The sequence below is a fragment of the Phanerochaete carnosa genome, assembly GCF_000300595.1.
Source record: "Phanerochaete carnosa HHB-10118-sp unplaced genomic scaffold PHACAscaffold_4, whole genome shotgun sequence".
Classification (NCBI taxonomy): domain Eukaryota; kingdom Fungi; phylum Basidiomycota; class Agaricomycetes; order Polyporales; family Phanerochaetaceae; genus Phanerochaete; species Phanerochaete carnosa.
In genome coordinates this window covers 360702-386491 of record NW_006767631.1, presented here as the reverse complement: position 1 = coordinate 386491, position 25790 = coordinate 360702, and the positions used below count along the sequence as shown (strand labels likewise).

The 25790-nt window shown below is 48.0% G+C and overlaps 2 protein-coding genes across 2 annotated transcripts; one reads left to right on the top strand and one right to left on the bottom strand.

The window, feature by feature from the left end:
* Positions 1-232: 232 nt before the first annotated feature.
* On the bottom strand, positions 233-715 carry PHACADRAFT_193945 (uncharacterized protein; the record flags this gene model as incomplete). Its single annotated transcript, XM_007394119.1, has 1 exon — positions 233-715. One exon carries the CDS (start codon positions 713-715, stop codon positions 233-235), a length of 483 nt encoding a protein of 160 aa, XP_007394181.1.
* A 4722-nt stretch (positions 716-5437) lies between these two features.
* Positions 5438-6798, top strand: PHACADRAFT_140960 (uncharacterized protein; the record flags this gene model as incomplete). The annotated part of the gene is made up of 7 exons (XM_007394118.1): positions 5438-5586; positions 5638-5835; positions 5887-5969; positions 6075-6131; positions 6180-6239; positions 6293-6380; positions 6434-6798. The coding sequence occupies exons 2-7, from the start codon at positions 5748-5750 to the stop codon at positions 6796-6798; spliced, it is 741 nt and encodes a 246-aa protein (XP_007394180.1). The 5' UTR covers positions 5438-5586; positions 5638-5747.
* Positions 6799-25790: the final 18992 nt, after the last annotated feature.

Sequence of the window (25790 nt, the reverse complement as noted above, 5' to 3'; positions counted from 1 at the left end):
AGCCCCATTCAGAGGGCAGGCTTGGCGAGCGCTCCTGGAGTGGACGCAATGTCTCTCTCGCTGCTAAATGGGCATCGTTCAGAGATTTACGGGGACAAGATGTATTGTCGTAACATTGTCAATAATGCATAATTAGTATGACCCCTAGCAGAGTACATGAAACGAGCGCGAGACCGAATTGAGTGGTACAAACGAAGACCGAGACGTGAAGAGATGATCATCCTCTTAGACGCTAGGGCCCGGCGGGCAGTACCGTAAGATCATTGTCACGGTATCCTTGAGCACTGGCGAGCTCACAGCGCGCTCCTGTCGAGGGTGCAGCCTTCAGAACCGTGCCGAGAAGCATGAGCCACCGAGTACTGAGCAGCAGCGCCTGGGTGACCGTAAGCTTCGTTTCCCATACCGCACTGGCAATTTCTTGGTCGAGGGTTGTGGTGCAGTCTATGAATACGCCATAACGCTCGACCAAGAAATTGTTCAGACCAGTACTACCGCCGGGGCTCTGTAGCAGGAACAGTATCGAAATTTCCACATATTGGCCTGTCATACGGTACGCGTCAGTGGCAAGGTCCACGTAGCCCAGGGAGAGATCACTGTCCGCAGATGATAGAAGCTCCTGCCACAGCTCTTCATTTGACTGAGTCATTCGTCTGTGGTGGTGTGGTGAGAAGGCGCAAATGGGTTGGTGCAGGGCGGAGAATCCGTTTGGGGGCATTATATGCTGCAGCACAAACACCGTAGAAGCAGTTCAAGACAGATATCGCAATTGTGGATTCTATCAATGCGTACAGTACATATGATGATTGTAGTCATCGTAACAGTAGAGAACCATCATGGTGCAAGGCGTGATATCTCGGGCGACACCAGTGTAGCTGCGTGATCTTCGTCGTCAGACGAGATTACAATGAACACAGCGCCTCAGATCCTCAGATTGCATAGGTAGTTGGCGATGTTGCGCCCGGAGGCAGGCATCTCAAAAATTGGATACGTTGATAGACATATTGAGCACCGCAAGGGGGCTGAGTATGAAAGAGGCCGCATATACATACGCGTCGGTGCAAATACGTGCGCGTCGGTGTGCCTACATGCACATATGCTCACGAACGCGCACTTATTTGAACTTACGTCAGCGTCTATCTGCCCACTTGCGAGTTTGCCTCCACTCTCTGCGAGTTTCTCTATTTTTGTCCACCATCAACCTTCATAGGAGACGCACAATGTTGCGTTCAACGAGAGACGACGGGACTTCGTGATGGGATGGAGAGATCAGTGCAATTGGCATGGATACACACCTGCCCAGGCTCCTGCAGGCTATGACTCGGTTGAAATACGTACACACTCCTGCCCTACGTGACCGTACATGGCGCTGGCGTACAATTCGACCAGCTAGTCCAACAAAATGTTCTGCTTTGGATGGAAGAGAGTGTCATTGCAGTCCACTATTATTCAATGGCATCAACATCACCGGAACTTTGAAGATGTACTGACTGAGATGCGCTATCTTCGAGCACGCGCGCAGCCACGGCCGCCCCACTTATGACAAGGTCGTAGCTGGGCAAGCCTGGTAGATGATATGCACAAAATATGGCCTTCAACTGTCTGATGTTCGCCTGGTACTACGTTCATCACAGTCACCGTCGGCGACTCATAGGTACAGCCGCGTGCAGGCCCGCAAGCTATGATAAGTTTTGCGACTGACATCACAATGGAGGTGCAGTACTTCCTAAGTTGCATGCCGGGCGAATCTTTGGAGATGAAAGCAGTTGATACTGAATTACGATCGTGCTAGGCCATAGACTCCAGGCCGCCCTTGCTGTGCGCGTCGCGACACAATCCGCAGGCGCGGGCTTCGTGGCGCTTGCAGGCTCTTCAATTCGACTACCATCTCCATCGACCCACTTGTCCTAATGGCAACTCGACGTTGTCGAGCCGTCAACGCGTCAACTCCCTCCGGTGCCGGAAACGGTCTCACACGTACGCTTTGCGCTCCGCTCTTCCGCGTCGTACGGACTTCTCATGTCTCTCTTCGACATTTCCAGGCCCGAAAATAATGGCTAGATAATCTTGAAAACGGCTGCATTGTAGCCACCGCAATTCTTCAACGTAGGAAGCTCATGCACAGGCTGGTTGAGGCGGCGCGGAGTGCCCCTACAAGGAGTTAAACAAAGCCTGGTACCGGGACCGGATCGGGGCAGTATACGAGCGGATGAGGTTTTAGAGCTGGGCGCGGGCGACGCTTGGGGGGTTTGAGGCGGAGGACATGGCGAGAGAGCAAGAGACGTGGATCGGGTGCGCGTATTGCTCAGATGCATGCATTCTCCGATGCTGATATTGTCCAGAGGCAGAACCCATAAATGCACGCATGACGAAAGCCCAACGACTTCACTCTGCTTGGAGAACCGTGTCGCTCTGCGAGAACAACCCAATCTCGACTAACAAGCTGCCATCACAGAATGTAGGAGCAGGTTCAAGACTCTACGTTTTGCCGAGATGGACGTCTCTGTGTACAACCGCACGGGCTTGTTCATCGAGATCAACACGCTCCGGAGACGTCAATAATAACCACATTCCCAAAGACGCGCTTCCTGAGCATCGTCAAACCCTTCATCAGCGCCACCAAGTTCAAGCCTCCGCCACTTTACCTGCTAGACCACCGAATTGGCCAATACGATTGTCGTGCGTGCCGAGCCAAAGCACAATCTGCTTGCCTTCGATTATGCTTCTGGCCAGACATAGACGTAATTGCATTCCTTCGGCACTCCAGCACCGCGTCATTTGCCGCGAAGCTAGCAGCCTCAGATTTTCGGACCACCTTGTCGTCAGTCGATCTATCGCGCGCGATTCGACACTCTAATAGAACTCCGCTGACAGCCATGTTCCACGCCGGCTACATGACATGCCCTAGGTTCTGTCGTCCCGACGCCGTCGCTGCCTTCAGCGTTCCTTATACCGTCGAAGCATGACGCAGGGGACTCAGCGCAGTCGCTACGTTCCCTCACATCGTGAGTAGCTCAACAGCGTGCCGGGTCTCGCTCATGCCAACGTCGCTTCTCAGGTCCTCATCATCATCATCATGTTCGTCAGCGCAGCTATGGTGTTCCTAGTTTTGTCCCCGCACCTAGCTGTCGTGACGATAACACAACCATGGGACTAGTGATGTGCGGGCCGGGCCTCAAAGCCCGCGAGCCCGCCAAGCCCGGCCCAAAAAGCCTGACCCGAGCTAAGCCTGGCAGCGGGCTCAAGGCCGGGCTCGGAGCGTAGTCAAGCCCAAGCCCGGCCCGAAAGCCCAGGCTTGGGTGCACCAAATGTGTTGCCGTTCCCTGGGCTCAAAACATGGTAAGAACAACTTTATATACACATACGAGACGGGACGTTGACTTACCGGACTGGGCGGTCCCTGCTAGTGTGACTAGGCGCAATTGTGCGCCACCGCCTGGCGTTCGCCGTAGGCGCCCCTTCGCGAACCTTGTCATAACATGGCTTGTAGCGCGGTCGCATGCCCTCTGGAGGCTGCAGTACGGTGGGTACATGCAATAGCAGCCTATCACATACAAATATGCTCACGTTCGTAGCATATAAATACTTGTCCTAAGCCTTGCAAGCCCGGGCTTAAGCCCACGGCTTGGGCCGGGCTCAGGCTCGGCTCGGGCTCAGGGCTCGTCTTGGCGTCGCCACAAGCCCAAGCCCGGGCTTTGAGCCCAAGCCGGGCCCGCACATCACTACATGGGACTCGCCGAAAACTCCAAGCGTACAAGAAGCTCGTCGGTACGGGTTCGCCTGCCGGAGGGCTGGCGTACGCCTTGCATTCTGCCTTTGTTGTTCACCTTCGAACGCGAATGGGTTCGGCGCACCGACCCGTGTGCTCAAGGCTCTTCTCGAGAGCATGGACGTGATATTCGACGCTCTCATTGTCGAATCCGTTTTCCACGACAATCAGTGAATATTGCGTTACTAGCGCAACTGCTTCCGTCTCGCGGTTATCGCCATCGAAGCGGCCATTTCCTCGCTCACCAGACTCTCACAGCAGGCCATTCTCACCTCCGTCCCCAACACTGTCAAGGGTCACGACGACGAGCGTCTCAAATGCGAGGACAGAGGCATGGTTCTTCCCTTCTGTGCGAGGCCCTGATAGCTCGATTATAAATGGAAGCCACGCCGCCACTGCGATCACCTCGGGTCCGCAGTAGTCGTGGTCTGGATCGTCGGCGTTTAACCAACGACCTCTCGTAATGGGTCACTTCGATCGAGACGATGTCGAGTATATCGACGACGACATCAATCGTAAGAGAAATGATATCCTGACCCTGTAAGTTTTCACCTCCTGCGACGCACGTGCACGAGATGCTGAAGGTGCACTCTTGCAGACTGCTCCTGGAAAGCACACCGTTAGGCACTTGCGTTCTAAGTTGATTCTGCGCTCTATGCTGGCCTTTTCACGCTCGCCTACTCTGCGAGGCTCTACAAAGCCGCGTAGAGTGCAGGAATCAGACTTCGCAGGGCCGGCTCAGGATGATCACTGCGCTGACATCGCTGCTGAACGACCACTTATCGATATGGGTGATATTGCTTGTCTCTTGCGCGCCCACATCTTACCTGGACGTTGTAAAAACATTAAGATAAAAACGGTGAATGCCATGGCGCAGATTTGTGGCGCCGGTCGCAGCCGGAAAATCCCGCTCTGGTGAAACCCTCGAACCTGAACTCGACGTCAATGGCGACTCGTATCCGACACCAGACACTTTTCTCCGCACATTCGGCCTTCCGCACGGGGGATGCGATGCCTTCTATGATGTAGCCCGACGCCTGAAAGGCGAGTGTAGCACGCTCTGCATGTATGCTATCATTCGCTTCAAATTGAAATCCCACACAACTGAAAGTCATTCATTCGAGTAGCGAGATTTATACAAGATGCTTTAAGCTAAAGTGTCGAGGCGCAGCGGTGTCGCCGTTCACTGGGCCAGCCGGGCACATAGGCGCCTTGACGTGGAACTCTCCCTTGGGTTTTCGCATGGTATGTCCGAAATCTTCTCGTACGCAGGGTTTTTCCACCGAAGGCGTCATTTAGAAGATGGCTGCATGATTAGAATTCACTTGCAGGAAATTAGCTGCAGGTCGGGATGCAGCATGGTACCACGGCATCGAAGGCTCCCTCTCGCGATGGCATCTGATGTACGCTCAGAGCTTCCATGCATAATCATAATTCCATCACAATCTATCATTGTATTGGACAGTGTTGCCGGAAACTTCTCACTGTACCATCTCGACATCAAGATAGAAGTCGGTCCTGCATGAGTTAAAGAGGCGTTGGCTCCCGTGTCTAGCAACCCTTCTATCCTTCTCGCAGCATAGTTCTTCTCGCGACATATCACGGCACTTTTTTGATGTATGATCAGCCCCATGCTCCTGCCGTGTAAGTGCCGCTGCTTTCCTCATGATAATAGATCTAACTTGAGCGTTTGTGATGCAGGGCAGGACCGCTGGTAATCTATCACTTGTTGTCATGGAAAGCAGAGGTTAACTGACTTCCTCAGCTCCTCGGATATCTGCTCAACTGGGGCCTTTACGGCTTGCTTTGTGTCCAGGTCTGTGCGTACTCTGTCCTTATCTCTCATTCGTAGCCTGCTCACCGTCAAACAGGCATTTACTACCTGGCTTTCCCACATGATGGACGCCGAACGAAAACTCTTGTGTACGGCGTCCATGCACTCGAGACAGTTCAGACGATTATCGTCACATACGACGCCTTCATGCGTTATGCCGTGCACTACGGAGATTTTAGCGCGCTGAGCGCGGCCCAGTTGGACTGGTTCGCTGTGCCAGTTCTGAGCGGCGTTCGTAAGTCAGTAATGTTGACCAATCATGCAATTTTGCTCATCGCATACCAAGTAAGCTGTACTGTACAGTGCTACTACGCACATAGAATTCACGTCCTATCACGCTCTTGGCCGCTTACTATGGTGATTTCGCTGGTTCGCTGATTCCTCGAGTATCAGGGGGAGGAAAAGTTAACGCCTGCCTGCATTCACCAGCTCGCTTTCAGTCAAGCATCTGCTGCCATCGTTCAGGGCGCCCAGGCTTGCATCATCGGTAACTTTTCGGAGCTCCGGTCAAATGCTCTTGCAAGCGCTATCGTGCGCTCCCATCTTCGCTACGAGACGTTTCGCTGACTTATGTTGTAGATTTGGCACGCTGGAAGCGCTGCCTGCGATCTCATCATTGCGGCCTCTGCCACATTCTTGGTCTGTCAAGGTTTCTCCACGGGTCCTCAGAGTTAACCATCTATTGGAAACAGTTCCAGCGATTTGATACCGAATTTGCGGTGGCTAGGGTTAAGATCACAAGAGTCATCAACCTCATCGTTCAGACCGGCATCCTCACCGGTGAGTCCTTCCACCCCTTCCCCGCCTGTTCGCTCACGCAGAGGGTTGTCCAGCATTCATCGCGACGCTGGATCTTGTACTCTTCGCGGCGTACCCGCACCGCGCGTACTACGCCTGTGTCGCGCTTACAATCACGAAGCTCTACTCGACCACGCTCCTTGTGAGCCTGAATAGCCGTGTGCGGATTGTGGGCGGCCGCATGGGTAGCTTACACATCACAGACGCCGTCGAACATAGCTGGGCAAGCGCCAGACGTGCTGAAGTGGCTACGCGACGTACGGCGTCGGCCGGGGTCGGCCCTATCACGAGTTTGTCGCAGGTCGAGGAGCTGCAGTTACGTGCGTACTCCGAGCATGGGATATCTCAGTTGGTGAGTGTACGCCTATTTGGAATCGATGATGAGGCTGAGTGGCTTTAGACTGGGAAGGTAGAGGAAAGAAAAACCGCCGAGATCGAGATTTGACGAGCTCTTTGCGTGAATAGACTTCCGAACTTGTCTGTATTCAATGTGTCCCTGCCGTAGGTTCTTAACTCAATCTCAAAACGACAAGAGCCGCAGCCGAGGGATCAGTTGGGTGAACCAGCTGTGATATCACGATGTCAGTTGGCAAGGAGCCGAGATGGTCACACACTTCAACTAAGTCACGATCCGAGAAGGTGCTCATTCGCAACAATGGAGATATCTGGATCTGGTGCGAGAGCGTGTCCTATCTGTTTCACCCATATTGCGGAACAGAGCCTTTGTTCTCGCCGCAGCCTTGCGTAGGTAGACGAGTGCGCACAAGCCCCAAGTCTTGCTTACGTTGGGACATCACACCTGATGTTTCTCTGCTACCAGCAATGGCCAACGGATCTTTGCGTGCTACGTCCCTGCTAAAAACTGCACCGCTGTGCAGCGGAGTGTATCAGCTGCAGCGTATACTTCGCAATAGCTCCCCACCACAGGCGACATGACCCGGCCGAACGACAGCCTAAACCAATATTTTCAAGAATTGTGTGTTTTCCTTTCAGGACTGTGCTTATCCTCCTGCTGATGACTTCCGCATGTGTTTAGTTGGACACAAAGCTGTGCGGAATACGCAGTATTAAGTATGTGGCGAGGTCTTCAAGCTCCAACATGAGTGGATTCACAGATATCCTCTTTAGGCCTCGTCGTATACGAGTTTGTTATAACGCTTGACCAAGAAATGGCCGTAGTATGGAGAAGGAAGTTCACGGCCACCTCACTGCTCTTGCTAGGCATTCGGTGGCTCATGCTGTTCAACCCAATTCTGATGATTATACCTGTAGGACAAGCTGGGTGTGAGCTCGTTATGCCACTTGGAACCAGGCAGACCTCATGACACTATTCTTTAGATGTACCTTCCGCCCTCTCATGCCTCCCTGACGAGCCGTTACACCTGTGTCATCAGTTGCAGATCGGCCTACATTCTAGGTGCACTTGCGTACTTCGCGACCGTTACTCTAATATCATGTGAGATTAGCTATTCTAGAATTGAAATTGCACTTAGGCTGATCTTGAATTCTTTGTAGTGTTCACAGCTCTTCGTGTATACGTACTCTGGCGAGGGTCGCGGCTGAAGTATGTCTATCCCGCCATTATACTCGTGCTTGGCGCGGCGGTCCCGATCGGAACAAATATTGTGCGCCTTACTAGCCTTATGGGCTGTGCAGTCGTTCGCGCTAACTTTTGTTCAGTTCAACTGGGTACATAATACGACTGTATATGATAGCCTTCCGCCGCCCACCAACGACACTGTTTGCATGAGTGTCTCGAGCATGTCGCTCAAGCTCACTAAAGAGTGTGTGATAATTGGAAGCAGAGCTCCGTTGTGTGCTAACTAATTTCTTAGGAGTACGTCTGCTGCACCTAAGCAGGCACTCTTACGTCCCGACTTACATGCACACAGTGCTCTTTTTCACAAGAGGCAGCGGGATTGCTTCTGATGCCATTGTTCTTGTACTCACTTGGGTCAAGTCGTTCGAGCAGTACCGACGAATGCGACAACTCAAGCTTGAGTCGCCCATATTAGCTGTGTTGCTCCGAGACGGTATGTATGCCGCTTTCATTTGCGTGCAGTGCATCTCATAGAACATTGGTCTAGGCACGATTTACTTCATGTAAGCTTGAAGGAGTCCTGAAATTGCACTTTATCGATGAAAGCATGATAGTGCCATTCTTGCTGTCAATATCCTGCAGCTCCTGACCTACTCTAGTAATGTGCTTCGGGTAAGTGGTAGACTGCATCTGGATTCTAATGGTTCCAATCCCACGCCTACAGATTGTGTATGCTGAGAGCTTTCTTCAGTCAATGGTAGCTATTCCATGATACCTGAGGTGAAGGTAATCGCTGACCAGCGGCACCATTCTTAACAGCCCCCTTTGCTTGTGCAGCGCATCATGCTTAACCTCCGCTACCTTGGCACCGCTCGCGAAAGCGACTCAAATCCATGGCGCCCCTCCTTCCACTCCTCTATAAGCCTACAAATCCCTCTCAATTTTCTTGGCAATATTGGGGAGCCTCTAGGCCACGGCCAATCAGATGAGATGCAAGACGACGGTGAATATAACCATTCGGGTGCAATGGAAGGGCCACCAAATCAACTCAAAGAGGGTCTCATGCAGCAGATATGTCCATTATCCATGGGCCGGTATGAACAAGTGGGAGTTCATGTTGCCCCGGTATCACCATGCACTGACACTGAGCGAGCAAGTGAGCAAGGAAGCATCCGAGTCGGCTTGTCCACTTTCCAAAGTGACATGGCACATTGTGAGGTACCTAGATTGTTAGAGATCAATAGTTAGGTGAGTATATTTTGCTATGTCCTGAACAGCTCAGTGAGAGTCTTTTAGGCAGGCCAAGCAGCCACTGGCACAAACTGTCTGGTTGGTTGCCTCGGAGGCAGATTCATGACCGCACCCTCGAGTAGAGTACATTTTTCAGGTGCATCTTTCCTGTAAGAGAATTGGCGCACTCGAGATGGTCGTCAGAATGCACCAACAAGTCTGATGGCCAAAGCAATTGAGCCGTAATATCGACTGCTGGCCTAGAGAGGTGACGAAAGTATATCTCGACTGAGTCACAGTCTGTACAGATGCTTTCGCGACTGAGCACATTACACAACGTGACATGAAGGTATACTGTCTCTATAAACCCACCTTAGAGACCAGGGCCTTGATTATCTTCACTGCCGTCCCACCTGAGGGAGAATGCGTAGCTTTATCTCATGGTGTCAGGCATTCCTCCAGCGGCAGCGGCCAGCAATCCAAAGCCTGCCATAGAGGGTCATCAGTAGTGGTAGTCGATGCACTGTAAGAGAAGTACACGGGTTGAGGGGATGACGGCAAGGCAGAGAGCTTTTTTTTTCTCTTCTAAATTTAAAGTGCTACCTACGGAGGGTAATGTACACCTGTCTACTAGCATCCATGCGCACTAAATATCAGCATCCATAGTGGCGCAGGAGTCTGAGGCTCCAATAAATAGTAGACAAAATCAAAAACCGAAATGTCTCATTGCTCACTGTCTAACAGTGAGCATGGCCAAGCTGCAACTATTTGTGCAGCATACGGAGCCGGGCGGAGAGCTTTCATAGTGACAGAAAATGAGTCAGGCATGACTAAGCTGTGGCGCTTGCAAGCTCTTCCGCTCCGACGACCATCTCCAACCACAAATTTCCTGCATATCACCTCACCTCTACGACTGCTAAGCCCGGAGATGGTTTGGCTGCTTTCGAGCTTGCTCCTTTCTTTGTGCTGGGTCCCACAATGCAATTTGCCTCTGCCTGTGCGCATTGCACGTCTCCCTCTGGACACCCCACCGTCTCCACGTAGTATCATGATCTCAGGAGACAACCCCGCTGTTATAACACACGCACCAGCAATTCTCACGTCTAGCCTTGTCGGCAGAGCAGTTGTACAGGCTAAATTGTGGGCCAGGGCTTGACGCCAAAGCTGCACTGTATGGCATGAAGATGACTGAGTGTGCAGCGTCAACACTCATCGTTAACGAGGGGGCAGTAGTGCTGGTGTGGGACGCGAAGGAAGACATGGAAATCATCACGAAGAAGTGGGTGTCTCTTGCTCTCTGTGAGTACGTGTGCTGCATTTATCTTGATGTTGCTTGACAGAAATAGGAGCTCGCGGGGCAAATGCACATGCTGGAACGCATTCTCAGCTGGGCACAAACAGCACCACAGAGCCTTTGGCTTTGAATAATGAGTAGAGGGTAGAGCGGGTGCAAGCAGATCACCAAAGGGACAGGGTACGCGCGATGCTCAAGTGCACAGCATACAAGTCTGTAATTGACATTGTTCGGAGGCAGAGTCTGTCGATATGTGCATGGCAGCAGTTGAGAAACTCTAGCCCACCTGTACGGATAGGCTGTTCTATGACAATCTTGCAATCACCCAACCTGCCTGCTGCTGATAGCAATACAATGGCTGCGGTGAGAGGCACATTCCAAGATTCTGTGCTTGGCCGGTATGAGCATCTTGGCATATAGTCATGCAGACCCATTCACCACGGACTTCAGACCTCCGATATTACTTCCGATGCATCTCAGCGGATGCTGGTGGTGGTTGACCGCTGTTGAGCATATCCTGTTGCTGCATCTGCTTGGTGTTATCAAGCCCACGCAGATGCATGCAATTGCCTTTTTGTAGCACTTTAACTACTGCGTCGTTCTGGAGAGGCTTACTCACTCTGGCTCTAGAAACACTTCACTGCCGGTCGGCCTCTTGCGTGAAACGTATGTGCCGCCAAAGTCTTGGAAGAGAGGGCAACCGCGCAGGAAGTGCTGCCATCTGGATTTTGGCTGCTGATGTGAGTCCAGAGACAGCAGACTACAGATCTAAGATGCACTGACAGTTCCTAGTCTCTGCCCTACTTAGGATGGCTACCCCGTGCTCATTTCAATTGGTGCTACAATTGCTCCACGAAGTGCATTTGGTCGACTATGCCAAAACGCTAGCCTGACTCACATTATCATTGATGCTAACTCGCTGTTTGAGCCAGGGAACAGAAGAAAAAATGGGGGTGAGTAGAGCAAGGGAGAAAGCATGGTACATTTATCTGCTTACACTCTGCTACTACTGCACTGGGAACCTGGTAGCTGCTGGAGTTACAAACTGTCTCACTGAAGTCAACTGAGCACACTGTTAGTGTGACAACAATCCTGCTGATGACACGTGCAGAATAACTAAACAAACTCGAAGGTGATTCCTAAAGATATAAACTTGCTTGCAGCAGCAATTAATGGCATTGCTAGGAGTCAACAGCAGTATGTGTCCTACGCCAGCTAGAACCCCTTTGTTGACAGTGTCATATTTTGCTGGGGAGCACTTTGCAAGCTGTACAACCAATGCATTTAGTGCAAATTCTCATGGAGTATGGACTTGTTACATATGACATTTATTCATGTATAATGGTTCACCCGGTACCTGGCCGGTGTAACAAATGCTACATAACATCAATACCGGCTGATCCAATCAGTGTTACCGATAGTTGTTTCCCGGCTGAGGTTATGTAGGATTGGGTGAGCCATTCATATGATGCAAGAGACTGGCCGGTTCCAAAGTTACTCAGAATGCAAAGGACATGGCCTGAAACATTCGATGTTGACCGACCTGCTTTTTTCTTTTTCTTTTCTTTTTATTAGAATTAAGTGCTAATGATATGGTGTTGTATTATAATGAAATTGAGAATGGTATTCCTGTTGGCATGATAGCCTGGATGCGCAGAAAAAAGGATTGCAGTGATGTCACTCCAATTATGAGGCGGATGTGACTATTGGCTGAGGCAGAGCTCAAGTATGACAGAGAAGACTGTATACAAGTGCTTATCTGTTGCAATCGATCTCACGGTTGTTTACATGAACACGGCACTGTTGAAGCATTTTATCTGCCATTTAGCCTGCTAATCTGGAGTTAGATATCTAAGACAACTATATCTAACAATGAGAGCGTATGAGATGTACTAGTTAGTCATATATTGGTTTGCACAAGCAGAGGAGTCCTCACCTATTTTGATTGAACCCAAGCTAGTTAGGCCAGCCGGATTGTTCAGCCCTACTCACTCAGCTGGATAAAATTATACCAAGGTAGCCCGGCCAGAGTACATGCAAATACCCGCCTGGCTGGATAGTATATTGTACCCGGGTTGGGCCGGCCAGGGTGTCTCTGCATACTTGCCTGGCTGGGTAATATCGAGCCCAGTTAGACTGGTCGAAGTCCATACACGTACTCGCCAGGCTGGACATATTCAAGCTAAGCTAGGCCAGCTGGGCTCAGTCAAAGCCTCATCGATCCAGTCAGATATAGGATAAAACGCCTGTTTGCATGGCCGCGGTGCAGCACGGCTAGCTAGGCCAGCCGGTTCTGAGGTTGTGAACACATTGCAAGGCTGGTAAGCACCATCGGTATGTTAGCCGCACTGGCTAGATGCAATAAGATTTAAGATCCCTGCGGGCCCCATTAATGCAAATAACTTCCCTGCTTGGCAGAAAGAAAGGCCATGGAAATGGGAGGCCAGCCATATATATTTTTCTCACACCAGCGAACTGCAGCAAATTTGAGGTGTATTGCTCAGACCCTTACCAATTGTACTGTTATATGCAGAGCCCTAATGCTATAACTCATATACATTCCATACAATAACCGGCCGGAGCCTGGGACATACATTGCAAGTGAAACATTGTCATGTACATGTCATTCATATTTTATGTAGCTATTGTAACTGAACTGTGTGGTACAACAGCCCATTTCTTATTTGTGCCCTCCATCCTACATGCAGTCAGCATTAAACTACGAGAATGATATGTCGCTACATGGACAACTATGGAAAGGGAGCTGATTCAGTTCGGGCAGCCTAGACACGTGAACTTATTAAATTACACCAGACTAGCCACTCAGAAGTGCCCATGAGTACTGAAAAGCCCAAAAAATGGTGCAGGCAGAAATTGAACCCGCAGCCTAAAGATAACCATGGCACACTATACCACTAGGGCATAAGACCTTGCAAACATGAGGTTGGAATTGCCCTATAATACCACTTTTCCACCTTAAAGTCTTAGCCATAACATCAGAATATACCTTTGTACAATTCCATTCCATTGCTTTAATACATAATAATTGGCTAAAATATAGGACTTTGGGCAGCTAAGACACTGATGCGGCTAAGACACCAGCATGGCTAAGACATTCAGACATTGAATATTTGCTATTGATTCCACTTGAGTATAATTCATCTGCTCAGGTGTCTTAGCCATGCTAGTGTCTTATTCACACTGGTGTTTTAGCCATGCCATTAGAATATACATATGTACAATAAGCAGAATCAATAGCAGATATTCAATGTCTCAATGTCTTAGCCATGCTGGTGTTTTAGCCACACCAGTGTCTTAGCCATACCATCAGAATATACCTTTGTACAATTACATTCCATTGCTTTAATACCTGATAATTGGCTAAAATGACTCTGGGCAGCTAAGACTTTAAGGTGGAAAAGTGATATTATAGAGCAATTCCAATCTCATCTTTGCAAGGTCTTATGCCCTGGTAGTACAGTGTGCTGTGGTTACCTTCAGGCTGCGGATTCAATTCCTGCCTGCACCATTTTTTGGCTTTTCAGTGTCTTAGCCACTCATGGGCGCTTCTGAGTGGCTAGTCCGGTGTAACTTAATAAGTTCACATGTCTAGGCCGCCAAACTGAAACTCTTGGGAAAGGGCCATTTCAAGGGGTGCTACGCAGGCAACCAGAAGGGGACCCAAAGGGTGATAGTAGATAGCTGCATGATTTTGCAGCCCTCTGTCATTATCTCATCTTGAAAACTTGGGCCTTGTTGTCTCATGTAGTTCTCAATACATCCTGGTTTTATCTCTCACCATTTCACTACCTTGTTCTTCAGGTGGCGAGCTTTGAGTTAGTGCAATGCTGATGAAGAATTGCATTGCAAGTCCACCCGAATGCGCTGGCCGTGCATATCATGTACATCTGCTGCAGGTAGCAGCAACAAGATGTTTGAGTTGCAACCGAGGAAAGTAAGAGAAACACCACCTCATCCGTTATTCTGCCTTGTTATGGAGTTAGTAGGTTCTTTATGCCATTAGGAGCACCGCTGACTCAAGATCTCGATAGCACAAAGTACAACATCATTGTAATGGCATTCACAGCAATCAGGAGTACTCATAATAGAGGCAAGGCCAGAGCGTGTCGTGCATGTGAAAACAGGAACACCAATGAAACAAGAATTAAGTGCCTAGTTCGACTTCAGAATCAAGTGGTCAAAGATTCAATGACCATTGGTAGCCACGCATTTGCGGCTCGACTGTATATAAAACTCTGCTTGGAGCCAAAGTGCATTTGTCAAGCTGCTTTTTTAAAGAACATAGCAGAATACTCACCTAATCAGAAGCTGAAGAAGGTCAGAATGCCACTCTATGGAGATAAGTGGATGTTCTGATGCTGTCATCTTCACTTGCATGTCCCATGGACCAAAACTTCAGAGTGATGCCAGATTTCACTGACTCATCTGAAGGCATTGACGATGAACTCGCCTGCCACACCAGGCCCCCTCCATGCTTGTGCCATGTTTCCTCTGCCATGAAGTTGTTGTCCTTACCGTCATCTTCGGCATGCTCCAATGGACCATGGTCCAGAGACTCCCCAATATTCCTGAGGAAATTTGAGGGCATCCTCGGGCTCATAGAGAAGTGAGAAATTGCTGTACATCTGAACTGCTTTTATTGGCAGCATCATTGAGCTGGCAAAGGCTTAGTATGAAATGTTGCACCAATAAAGGAGGCTGTAAAGAAGCATGCCTGGTTACTAAACGAGCATCTTTGCCATCTAAATTGATGAAATATTTACTATGGACTGCACAAAGTAATCTGCGTAAGTGCCCTACAGATAGAAGATTGGAGTTTGGCAGAATATGAGTGTACCCCAGTGGTAATCGCCACAGAGAGAGGGATGCTTTCCAAGTATGTGAGGTGTTGGAAGACATTTATGGCCAGAAGGGCACTGGGGATTTTTGTGTGAAGTGAGACTTTTGCTGAGCTCCTTAACACTCAGCTTACACATAATATACAGTGTCTATTCCAGCATTTTGTCAGTAGCATTGTGCGCAGTTGTGCTAAAATGGCACTTGTACCATCTCTGAGCAGCACCGCTAAAATGGCACTTGCACCGTCTCTGAGCAGCACCACTAAAATGGACCAGCCAAGCTTCCGCTCTCACATCTCTCATAAGTGTTTATAGGACTTGATCCACATCAGCATCAGGACAACAATGTTTGTGGTAATTGCACTACCCTTTGCAAAGAAGAGTGCTATATGCATGTGCAAATTGATGTAGAAGTGCAAACTCGAGTGCAGTGAACATATGTCTAGAAAAACTGTTAGTGCAAAATCAGGTGGTGCATCAGATTGGCACATACTCTGCATACAACTTTGATGGAATGTTGATGAGGTTAGTGCACCCAGTTGGGAAAATATATTTTATCTTTGACCCTTGCCAAAGTGCATGGATACAGAGAGCAAAGAATGCTGTCAAGATACTGGTTCAAGCTTATATGATCAAGTCCAATAGCAGTTATGCTCGGTGCTCACTGGAAACCAGTATTGTTGTTAGTGATTTGACTGGCTTGGCTTGGCCCAGAAGCTGATGGCTTTGGCTTGGCTTTGCCAGGCTTCAGCTCGCAAAAACCCAAGCCAAGCCACAAGCCGCCACAAGCCACAAGTCGCCACAAGCCATAAGCCAGTGGCTCAGCTTTGGCTTGGGCCGCAGCTTGCATCCTGATTAGGCAGGTGCTGTGGATTGACTTTGTCAACAGTTTTACAGCTGCCACACATAGAAACGCAGTCATGTACAACATATAAATGGTTTTATTGCATGGCCAAAGGTTCGAATACATATTCTGAGGTATAATATAGATGTGGAATGTTGATAAAGTTGTTCAGAAACTTGAACTTCATACAAACCAGGAAACTGTTGCAATGCTTGTATTATTGGCGCATCTTTACATTATACATCATCAAAGCTATTTGTATAAGTATATGCTGCTGTTGTCTAAATGATTGCAGTCCCAAGAACCATAACTGGAGACCCTCTGTGCACTCAAGGTCATCTCAGCAAAATCCTGGGCCAATTCCTCCTCCAGAAGAAAAGCAGGAGAAAGAGAGGATGTACCAAATGAAATATGCGAGTAAGGCGTGTGTATGTGTGGAGGACAGCAGAGTCTGACACAATGCAGCAGGCACCTCTCACAGTCAGGGGTGCCAGGAGTGCCTACAAGCTGCGGAAGGTGCGACGTGACATTTCGTGTGCACTCTCGTGCGGCTGCACTGAGATGGACCATCTCATACCTATCTGAAGGCTTGTCCGCCACTGCGCACATTGCCCGGCACCTAGACGCAGGTGCTCTGCAGATGTCATTGTGTTACCTGGAGGCTGTTTGCCACTTAAAAGCGCACAAGGGCTGTGGCAGCCTCTTGACAACTAACAAGAGTGGTTTACCCAGGAAGCCTTGATTATTTTCTCCCTCACTGTGGCTTGTTTTTGTCTGGCACACAGGGGCAGCCAAGAATGGTCATCAGCAACATCCTGGCATCATTTATCAGAGCGTCGGCGATGGCAGCTCTTATTTATGCCCATCTGCCTGCCGCAAATAGGTGCTGACCAAGTTCTTATGATTATCCTAACAGTAGTACTAAATATAGTAAGTTTATTGTCTAAAGCCGCGGCTTGCCGGCTTGGCTTGGCTGGCTTGACATGCAAGCCGAACCAAAAGCCTGTTCAAGCCGGCACCCTTTGGCTTGGCTTGGCCCGGCTTGTGCAGGCTTGAAGCTGAGCCAGTCAAATCACTAATTATTGTCATAAGGTAAACCAGTGTCTGCATTATATAGTCTGGTTTGCACCTGTCGACAAATATAGTCGTATCAGACAACTTGGAAGCTCTATGCATGAGTTGAAAAGAGTGAACATCTGTGGAGTGATACTGTGAGATATTTCTAACTTCAAACATTGTCACTTACACCAAGTTGTTTCTGCACTGGCAAGCATAGCCATAGACAAAATTAGGCCCAAAAGCATGAGCCATCAGATGCCCAGGAAAATCAGCGAGGACTTGGAAACGGTTAATTTCCTCTTCCACACCACAATAAACTCCTGTTCAAGCATTATAGCATATTCGTAGACCACAAGACCTGAGACAGAAATTTAGCATAATGCCTCCAGTACGCGGCAGTATGATATTGTACACAGCTGCAATGTTGCCACAAAGTTATTTATCATACTAGATCCATATGATAAGTGCTGGGAGCAGTGTAGTTACGTCCCATTATATTGGAAAAAAGTGCGTACATGATTTGAAGATCTTGGATCAAGTTTTCAGTTGACTAAGTCATGTCTTCCTTAGCAAAAGCCGAGAATCATAACGTGCTGGGCAGCTGGACTGGCAGTAGGTAAGCTCAGAGTGCAGAGCATCAACAATGAGGTCCACCCTTATGCTATATATATATATATTGTAGCTTTCGGGGTCAGTTTGAATTGATAATTCTGCCTGCCAATTTGTTGAAATACTTGGGGAGTGGTGTAGCAGGAATGTGCAAGGGTGAGCGCAGGAATCATGGAAAAGCGAATGCAAAAACCATATGGGTGGCATGAATGTGCGTAAGGGAACACACAGGCCATGAACTCAACTTGGGCAATAGCTGCTGGTTGTCATGGTAGTAAAATGCCAGATCTAGTGTGTTATCTTGCACAAATATTTTTAAAGTCTAGTTTTTGCTGGGATCGAACACTACTGCAAGAGTTTCAAAGCTTTGTAATTCAGAGTAGGAGCTCCCACAATTTCCCAAAAGAAAACATCTGACATCGTGCAGAAAGATCATCCATCAAAGTAATAGCTGGCAGCAAGCCTTGCGGAGAGAGGCCATAGGAACGCGATGAGAGAGGTCGCTTATGTGAATTATGGAATGTCACGTCTGTGAGAAGGCGCAGCATCTACTTGAATAGCAACCCAGACAAGAATTTAGAGACTTCACTTGCTGGGTCCCTCTTTTCTCCTTTCCATCTCGAGCTCGTTATAAAATTGAGCAGCAAGAATGAAGTTTGCTACAGACATGATTGTATTCAATTTGTCAAGGGAACCCATCACAGCCCAGTCTCTACAGCCCTCACATCAATTCTTGCCATTGCATCTCTCGGAGCAGATATAAACCCACAATCTCGATTTTGTTATCATTATCATTTGCCTCTAATTCAGGGTACGTTGACCTTGGCTTTATGGCAGGGCTCCTCTGGTGTTCGCTGTTATCAGTTGTCCACTTTGAACGGTCTAGGATGAGGTATTCTGTCATTGCATGGAATTGCATTAGGAATCTCCCAGACTGACAGAACCTCCCAAGTTTTTCTAGTCACCAGCTTCGTTAACATGATTACAATGTCCATAGTGCTATCATTGCAACTCGTCGCTTGGGTGATGGCACCGTTTCAAGCTTGATGTCATGCCCAATACATTCAAGGTGATGAGCATGGTCTGACTGCAGCACGCCACACCCGCCGCAAGCACTTCACGTGCCAGTGCAAAGTCAGAGTTAGCTTGTCAATACCATATAGCTCAGCTACAAGTGGACGCTGCGCCGCCACTGCAACCAAATCAGGCTCGCAGTCGCCAAAGTGTGGACAAGTATCGCCCAGCATTAACTGGCAGGAGCCTTTTGTAGCAGATAGCTTCACCTGTAGCTGTATAACAGCCTGCAGCGAGATAAAATATCTCAACAATGGCAACACCAATTGTGAGAGAAATGACACACTTCTTCTTGCTTGTGCTGTGCTCCTAGGTGTAAAAGTCGGAGTGCATAGAATATGGACTTTGAGCGAAGTTTGGAAATGATATAGAAAGAGACTGATAATACAGGAGGCCAAAGCTAAAGTACACAACATTTCTGGAGGGTATTTATACTAACCTAACTACTGCGGGATTAGCAGAGAAGGGACAATGTATATACGAAAATGTCCAGAAAATGGAAGTGGACCAGAAATGGACCAGAAATGGAATAGTCCGGAAAAGGGTGGAACCTTCGAGTAGGCGCTTACTGTCCAGTAATAGAGAGTAAAGAAAAACATATACAGAGAGACGGACTGATTGTAACATTAGCTCCTTTTCTAGCCAATGAGCTCAGTGAATAAATCTTGTAAGAGTGTATCAATCGAGGCTAGCGAGATTAGCCTCGGAGTTCCCAGGGAAAGCACTATTGATGACTCCACAAGTAATTGGGCTACCAGAGCGACGATGTTGTGGGTATGGAGTCACTCGTCAAGGTACTGTGGAGATAGAGTCCTGGGGGTTAAAGAATTCATCTGTGGCCTGTTGGGAAGTAAAACGTGGTCAATTGGGAGAGCTTGAGCAAGAGGTCCGTGTTTGAAAGGATTGGGAGTGTTCATGTGAAGATGAAGAGCCGGAGGCGCGCGGGGCATGAGTACAATAAGTGGGCTGAGGAGGATTGTGAGGGTTACAAACCTGTTGATTAGCGCATGGTTCAACGAGGAGTTCTCTGAGTTCGATGTAGTCAACGTTGAGGTTACCAAATGCGGTTAACAGCTTCTGTAGCATTTAGGTCAGTTGCTATGTAGACGAGGGTCATCACACAAAAGTTGTCAAAGGTGCAGTTAAGTTTCTTGACTCTTTGAGAAAGGTCAACCGCATTCCGCTGAATCACTTCAACTGCCTCTCTGATAGCTCGTCCATCCCTTGCCACCTTGTTAAATTCGGCTTGGACTTCTTGTCCTTTCTCCACAATTCCTGCAAATCACACGCTGGAAGTTGTGTCATTGGTTGCATCGAGTAAGGCCCAGAGCGCTGTTTGATCATGGGCAATGTTGTCAATCTTGTTGACCCACCCTTTACAATGTTGGGGGTTGTTGACAATGTCTCCGAGGTAAGCAAGGTGTGCAGGGGAGTTGTTAGGGTCACTTCCGTCATCAAGGGGATTGGTGTTTCGAGCAGTAATATGGATACGGGTTCTGAAGTGGAATCCCGGAGGAACTGGTATAGGTTCGGCATCCTCTTCTTGGTGTTGTCGAAATTTGCCAGCGATTTCTTCAAAGGCTGTGGCAATTCCTTGCTGAATGTCGTTGGTGGTGAGTTCAGGTTTGGGGCTGTCACAGTCAACCAGAGTTTCCTCTTGAACCAGAGAGGAGAAAGTAGAGGATGCGAGAGGTGTGGTTTCTCCAAGAGTGGCCTTGGGGCTGCCACTGTGGTAGCGGAATGAGTAGGAGGCCATGTTGTAGTAGTCAACTTGGGAGTTGGCTGCTGAGGTATTGGAGTGATTTTTTTGACCTCTTTATACCTTTTCAGGATTTCCACTGCATTCTTCAGATTGCCTTCTGGTTCCCATAAATTCTCAGCTGTGGGTTGATATTTCTACTTGACTAAATACCGGTGATGCCCATACCAGAGCCGGTGTGCAAGAATTGCTTCTACCTCATATTCATTATATCTGTCAACAATCTCTGGTGGTGGTTCTAGGAAGTTTTTCCCATGCTGTGGTGTCTTGTGGTATGGTGTGAGCAGCGCAGCATATACTACGGAATGGATCTTCATAGTGCCTGGAAGGGCTAGTTTGTATACTAGCTTCGAAAGAACCTTTTGCACCTTGAACAGTCCGTGTCTCTTAGGTGCCATCTTCTTGAAGGGGTAACCGTCTTCATGATGAGTCATCTCCAGCCATACCTTCTGACCTTTAGTGAATGGGGTGAATTTCTGGTGTAGTCTTCCTGCCATTTGAGCCATGGCATAGTCTAAGGCTGCTTCTGCTTCTTCATGGGCTTTCTGCCTTATCCGAAGCTACTCTTGAATTGACAGAACTTTTGATTGTGCGAAGTTTGTTGGGAGTGCCTTAGGGTGTGAGCCAAACATGAGAAAGAATGGAGAATGTTTTGTCGCAGAATGTTCTCAATTGTTGAATGCAAATTTAAGGTTGGGAATGTAATCGGCCCAGTTGTGGGGATGGGTAGAACAGAATATCTGGAAATACGCCTCGATTTCCCTGTTCATGCATTCAGTTTTCCTGTTTCCTGTCGGTCTGTGGATAATATGCTGTGCTCATTTGTCCTTCTACACCGGTTAGCTTCCAGAGTTCTTTCAAGACAAGGGAGTTGAATTGGGGTCCTCTGTTGGAAAGAAATTTGTCCGGCATTCCAAATCTTCGGAAAACATGGTTGTGATAGAATGTTGCTGTCATTGTCACGTCCGTCCTTTCCATGCAGGGAATTATAATTACCCCCTTCGTAGAATTGTGGTTGACCATGACCATTAAGAATGTAAAGCCACGTGAGAGCGGTAGCGCAGTGATAAAGTTGCAAGTGATAAATGTGAAAGGCCTAGACCAGTGGATTGCCCATATTGGTTGCAGTGGCAGAGTGGTCGGGTGTGTGTTAACCTTCATCTGTTGGCATGCCGCGCATCTTTGTACATAACTGGACACAAACGATCGTATCCCTGGCCAGAAGAAGTTGCGTGTCAGTAATTCCGCTGTTTCGAATCGTCCGGAGTGTCCAAATATTGGTGTATCATGGTAGAGCATTGTAACTTGTTGGCAAAGCGCGAGGTCAGATGGTATATAGCACTGGGATTGGTAATAGAGGGCACTGTTGTTTTCTGTCCAATCATCCGTGGTCATTTGTACAGGAAACAGAATTGTGCTATTTTTCATTGCCACACAAACAGAGTTTGCATAGTCGTCAGTTCGTTCAGTTCATCTGATGCGATCCAGCAACACATCGTCTGTATTGGCAGTAGTGAGGTGTTGTGGATCATCTGATTGTGTCAGAAGGGATTGAGCAATGTGTAATGAGCGAATGTTTGTTTCCGCAAACAGTGTGTTCGGTAAGAGGATCTGATCAATATTATTGTTTGCTGAGTGTGATGGCCCAGAATTTCAGATGAGGGTGTCTGCCTGTACGAGTTGTGAATCTGGGCAATGATGAAGAGTGAAGTCAAACTGAGACAAGAATAATTGCCATCTTGCTTGTCTCTGGTTGAGTCGTTGGGCTGCACGAAAGTATGTCAAGTTCTTGTGATCAGTCAGTATTCGAAGTGGGGATCGTGTTCTGAGAAAATAATGTTGTCATGCTTCCAAAGCCCTGACAATGGCAAGAAGTTTGTAGTCATAGATCTTGTAGTTTGTTTGGCTGGCAGGAGGGATTGGAAGAGATAGGCAATTGGATGCCAGTCGCCATTAATTTTCTGTTGACGGAGTACTGCAGCAGTTGCAGCCAATGATGCATCACATTCCAGAACAAATGACTTGGTTTGATCTGGCATTAGTAAGACAGGGGCCGTGGTGAATTGCTGCTTGAGCTCGTTGAAAGCTTTCTAACATTTTGGGGTCCAAATAAATGGCGCGTCTTTCTTGGTAAGATCCACCAAGGGTTATACAATGTTGGAGTAGTGATCTATGAACCCCCTGTGGAAGTTCCCAAAGCCTAGGAATTCTTGTACTTGTTTGGCCATGGTAGGAGTCGGCCAGTGTAGTACTCCATTGACTTTTACCGGATCTGTTGTGGGCGTAGCCCCGGCCTCCTATTTTATTTCCATTTTCCCCAATTTATTCCACGTTTGTACAACCCTCCAAACGTCGTTGGCACATTAGTGCCAGTTTACAAGTCCTAGCTGCGCGCCAAAACACCTTGAAGAGTGCATCACCAACAGGCACGCATCAGCGCATCAGACGCGCCTGTATCGCCGCCGCCTTGTCACCACATCACGCTTCCTCGGTAACAGCCGCACTCCGACCTCCAACAAACATCCTATCCCCGTCAGCCCGACAACGTCATATGCTATGACACACCGGCCCTCGCTTTCTCGCCAAAGTCCCCTAGATACTAGCAGCCGCTGTAGCACAGTCGCTTATGTAACACCTGGTTCGTGCGCAGCCTGACTAGTATATAAGGAGTCCCTTTGTTGCTACCTAGCCCCATCTCAACCTCTTGGTTAATTGGGCTAGGTAAGCCTTCGTTTGTACCTTAGTATAAATCACTAATACACTTGGTTAATTGGGCTAGCTGAATAAGCTAATGCACAGTCGCCAGACCTCGTCGGCACCGCCTTCTGATTGGATCCTTGCAAGTATCCCTCGTGGTGTGTCAACGCAAGTCCACATCAGGATCCACTTCGATCTTGTTATATGAAACGATCATGCCTAGGAATTCTACTTTCTTGACATCAAAGATGCATTTCTCCAGCTTGAGATATAAGTTGTTCTCTTGAAGTTGTTGGATGACTCATATCGTTTTGCGCCAGATATCTGCCGAGTCTGTTCTGCCTATCAGAATGTCATCCATGTAGATTTGGATCCACCCTTCAGTGATTATGTCTTGAAATATGTTGTTCATCATGGCCTGGAAGGTTGCCGGAGAATTGCACAGTCCAAAGAACATGACTGTGAGTTCAAAAAGTCCTTGACTTGTCTTGAATGCCGCTTTCCATTGGTCTCCATCCTTAATTCTGATGTTGTTATATCCTGACCAGAGATCCATCTTAGTGAAGCGTTTCTATCCCTTGATTTGATTGACTAGATTGGATGTGGATAGGAGTTCTTGACCGTTCCTTTGTTAAGATAGCAGTAGTCTTGGCAGGGGCATAGGTCTCCGTCCTTTTTTCTGACAAAAAAAGAAGGGAGAAGCCATAGGTGACTTGGACGGATGAATGTATCCTTTCTGTAGATTCTCATTGATGAAGTTGTTCATCTTTGATTCTTCTAGCAGAGATAGCGGGTAGAATTTGCAATTCTTAGGGACAAATTCCAGTTTGAGATCAATAGCATGGTTGTAAGACCTTTCTTCAGGAAATCTCTCCGCAGCTTTCTTTTCGAATACTAATGAATAAGGTTGGAGATAGTCAGAGAGTGTTGTTTCAGGTTTCTGCATTTCTGCCTCTTGTGCAAAGGTCATTGACGGGTTAATCTTCATTTGAATGGAGAGCCCTAGTATTGCTTGTGCCACCGTGGTTGTGGCCGGAATGATGTGGATTTTACCAGAGTTTGGTATCCATGTGGCTACATAGTCTCCAGTTATTTTATTGTCTTGTTCAATAGTTGTTGATGAGATACAAAAGAGAGGTGGTGCTTCTGGGTCATTTGACATACAGTGAGCTTGGATGGTGGTATCCAACATCGGTTGGAACTTGTCACTTATCCCCGTTGATCCAAAACCTTGGTCTCTTCAATCTGTTGCGAGTAGTTCTTCCACTTTCTGGAGCAGAGGTTGAGCAATTTGCTCCACAATTACCTGGGCAATGCGGTTGCCCTTGGTGGCAGTGAAAGGGGTATTTCCATGATTGACCAGGATGACTTGTATTTCTCCAATGTAGTCTCTGTCGACTACTCCTGCCGCAACATCAATTTTCTTGAGTGCTAACCCACTTCATGGGGCAATGCGTAGGTAGGTATCAGATGGGGGTGTCATTTGTAGTCCAGTTGGTATCTTTGCTCAAGTGTGAGGGGAAATGACCAAGTCTTCTATTGCGGTAAGATTGTATCCCGCTGCTTCTGGAGATCCTCTTGTCAGAATATCTCCTCCATTGCATTGAAATAGAAGATGTTCAGTGAGGAGTTTTATGTTGTCAGCAGAGGACACCTGAATAATTCTGCCTTTTGGATCTGGTTCTTCTTCCATGACAACTTTTCAAGTGGTGAAGTCGAGTATTCCGTATTTCCAGTTGATCCGTGGGTTGTGATGTTGTAGCCAATCAATTCCTAGAATAGCATCTTGCTTCCCTAGGTGAGTAACACACATCCGTTCTTTGGTTTCTTTACTGCTGATTTGTACTGTGGGTTCTACATAATTCCGAATAAACCCAAGTCAGTTGGGAGTTCTGTCGACATTGAATACTGGTATTGGCTTTGCTAAGGGATATTCATGGAGTTGTAGCCTTCATACCACTTGTCAATCAATGAACTTGCCCTGAGCTCTGGAGTCAATGAGCGCGTTGATTTTTGTTCTAGCATTTCCTTCTGATTTCATAATAACAGATAATTTCATTGTCTGGGCCTTCATATCTGCTACTAATACAGATGAAATCGAAATTCAAAGAGGTTCAACAGCTGGTGTTAACCTCACTGGATAAAATCTGGGTCATCGTCCTTCCCCATGCGGTTGTAGTAGTGGTCGTAGATAATTTGATCAAAGTCGGGCAGCGAGATGGAGCTTAACATGGCGTCAACGTTGATGCACAAAGAAGTTGTAGAAGTTGCGTGTGAGTCTACTAGAATTGGGTTGCTAACTGCTGGTGGATGAGGGAAGTTTGGATTTCTGTCCCATTGAGCGACTTGGACATAGGGGCAATTTCCAGATGGATCGCCTTGGTAGTTCCTCCAGTTTTCTCTACCTCCTCAGCCTCTACCCCTCTG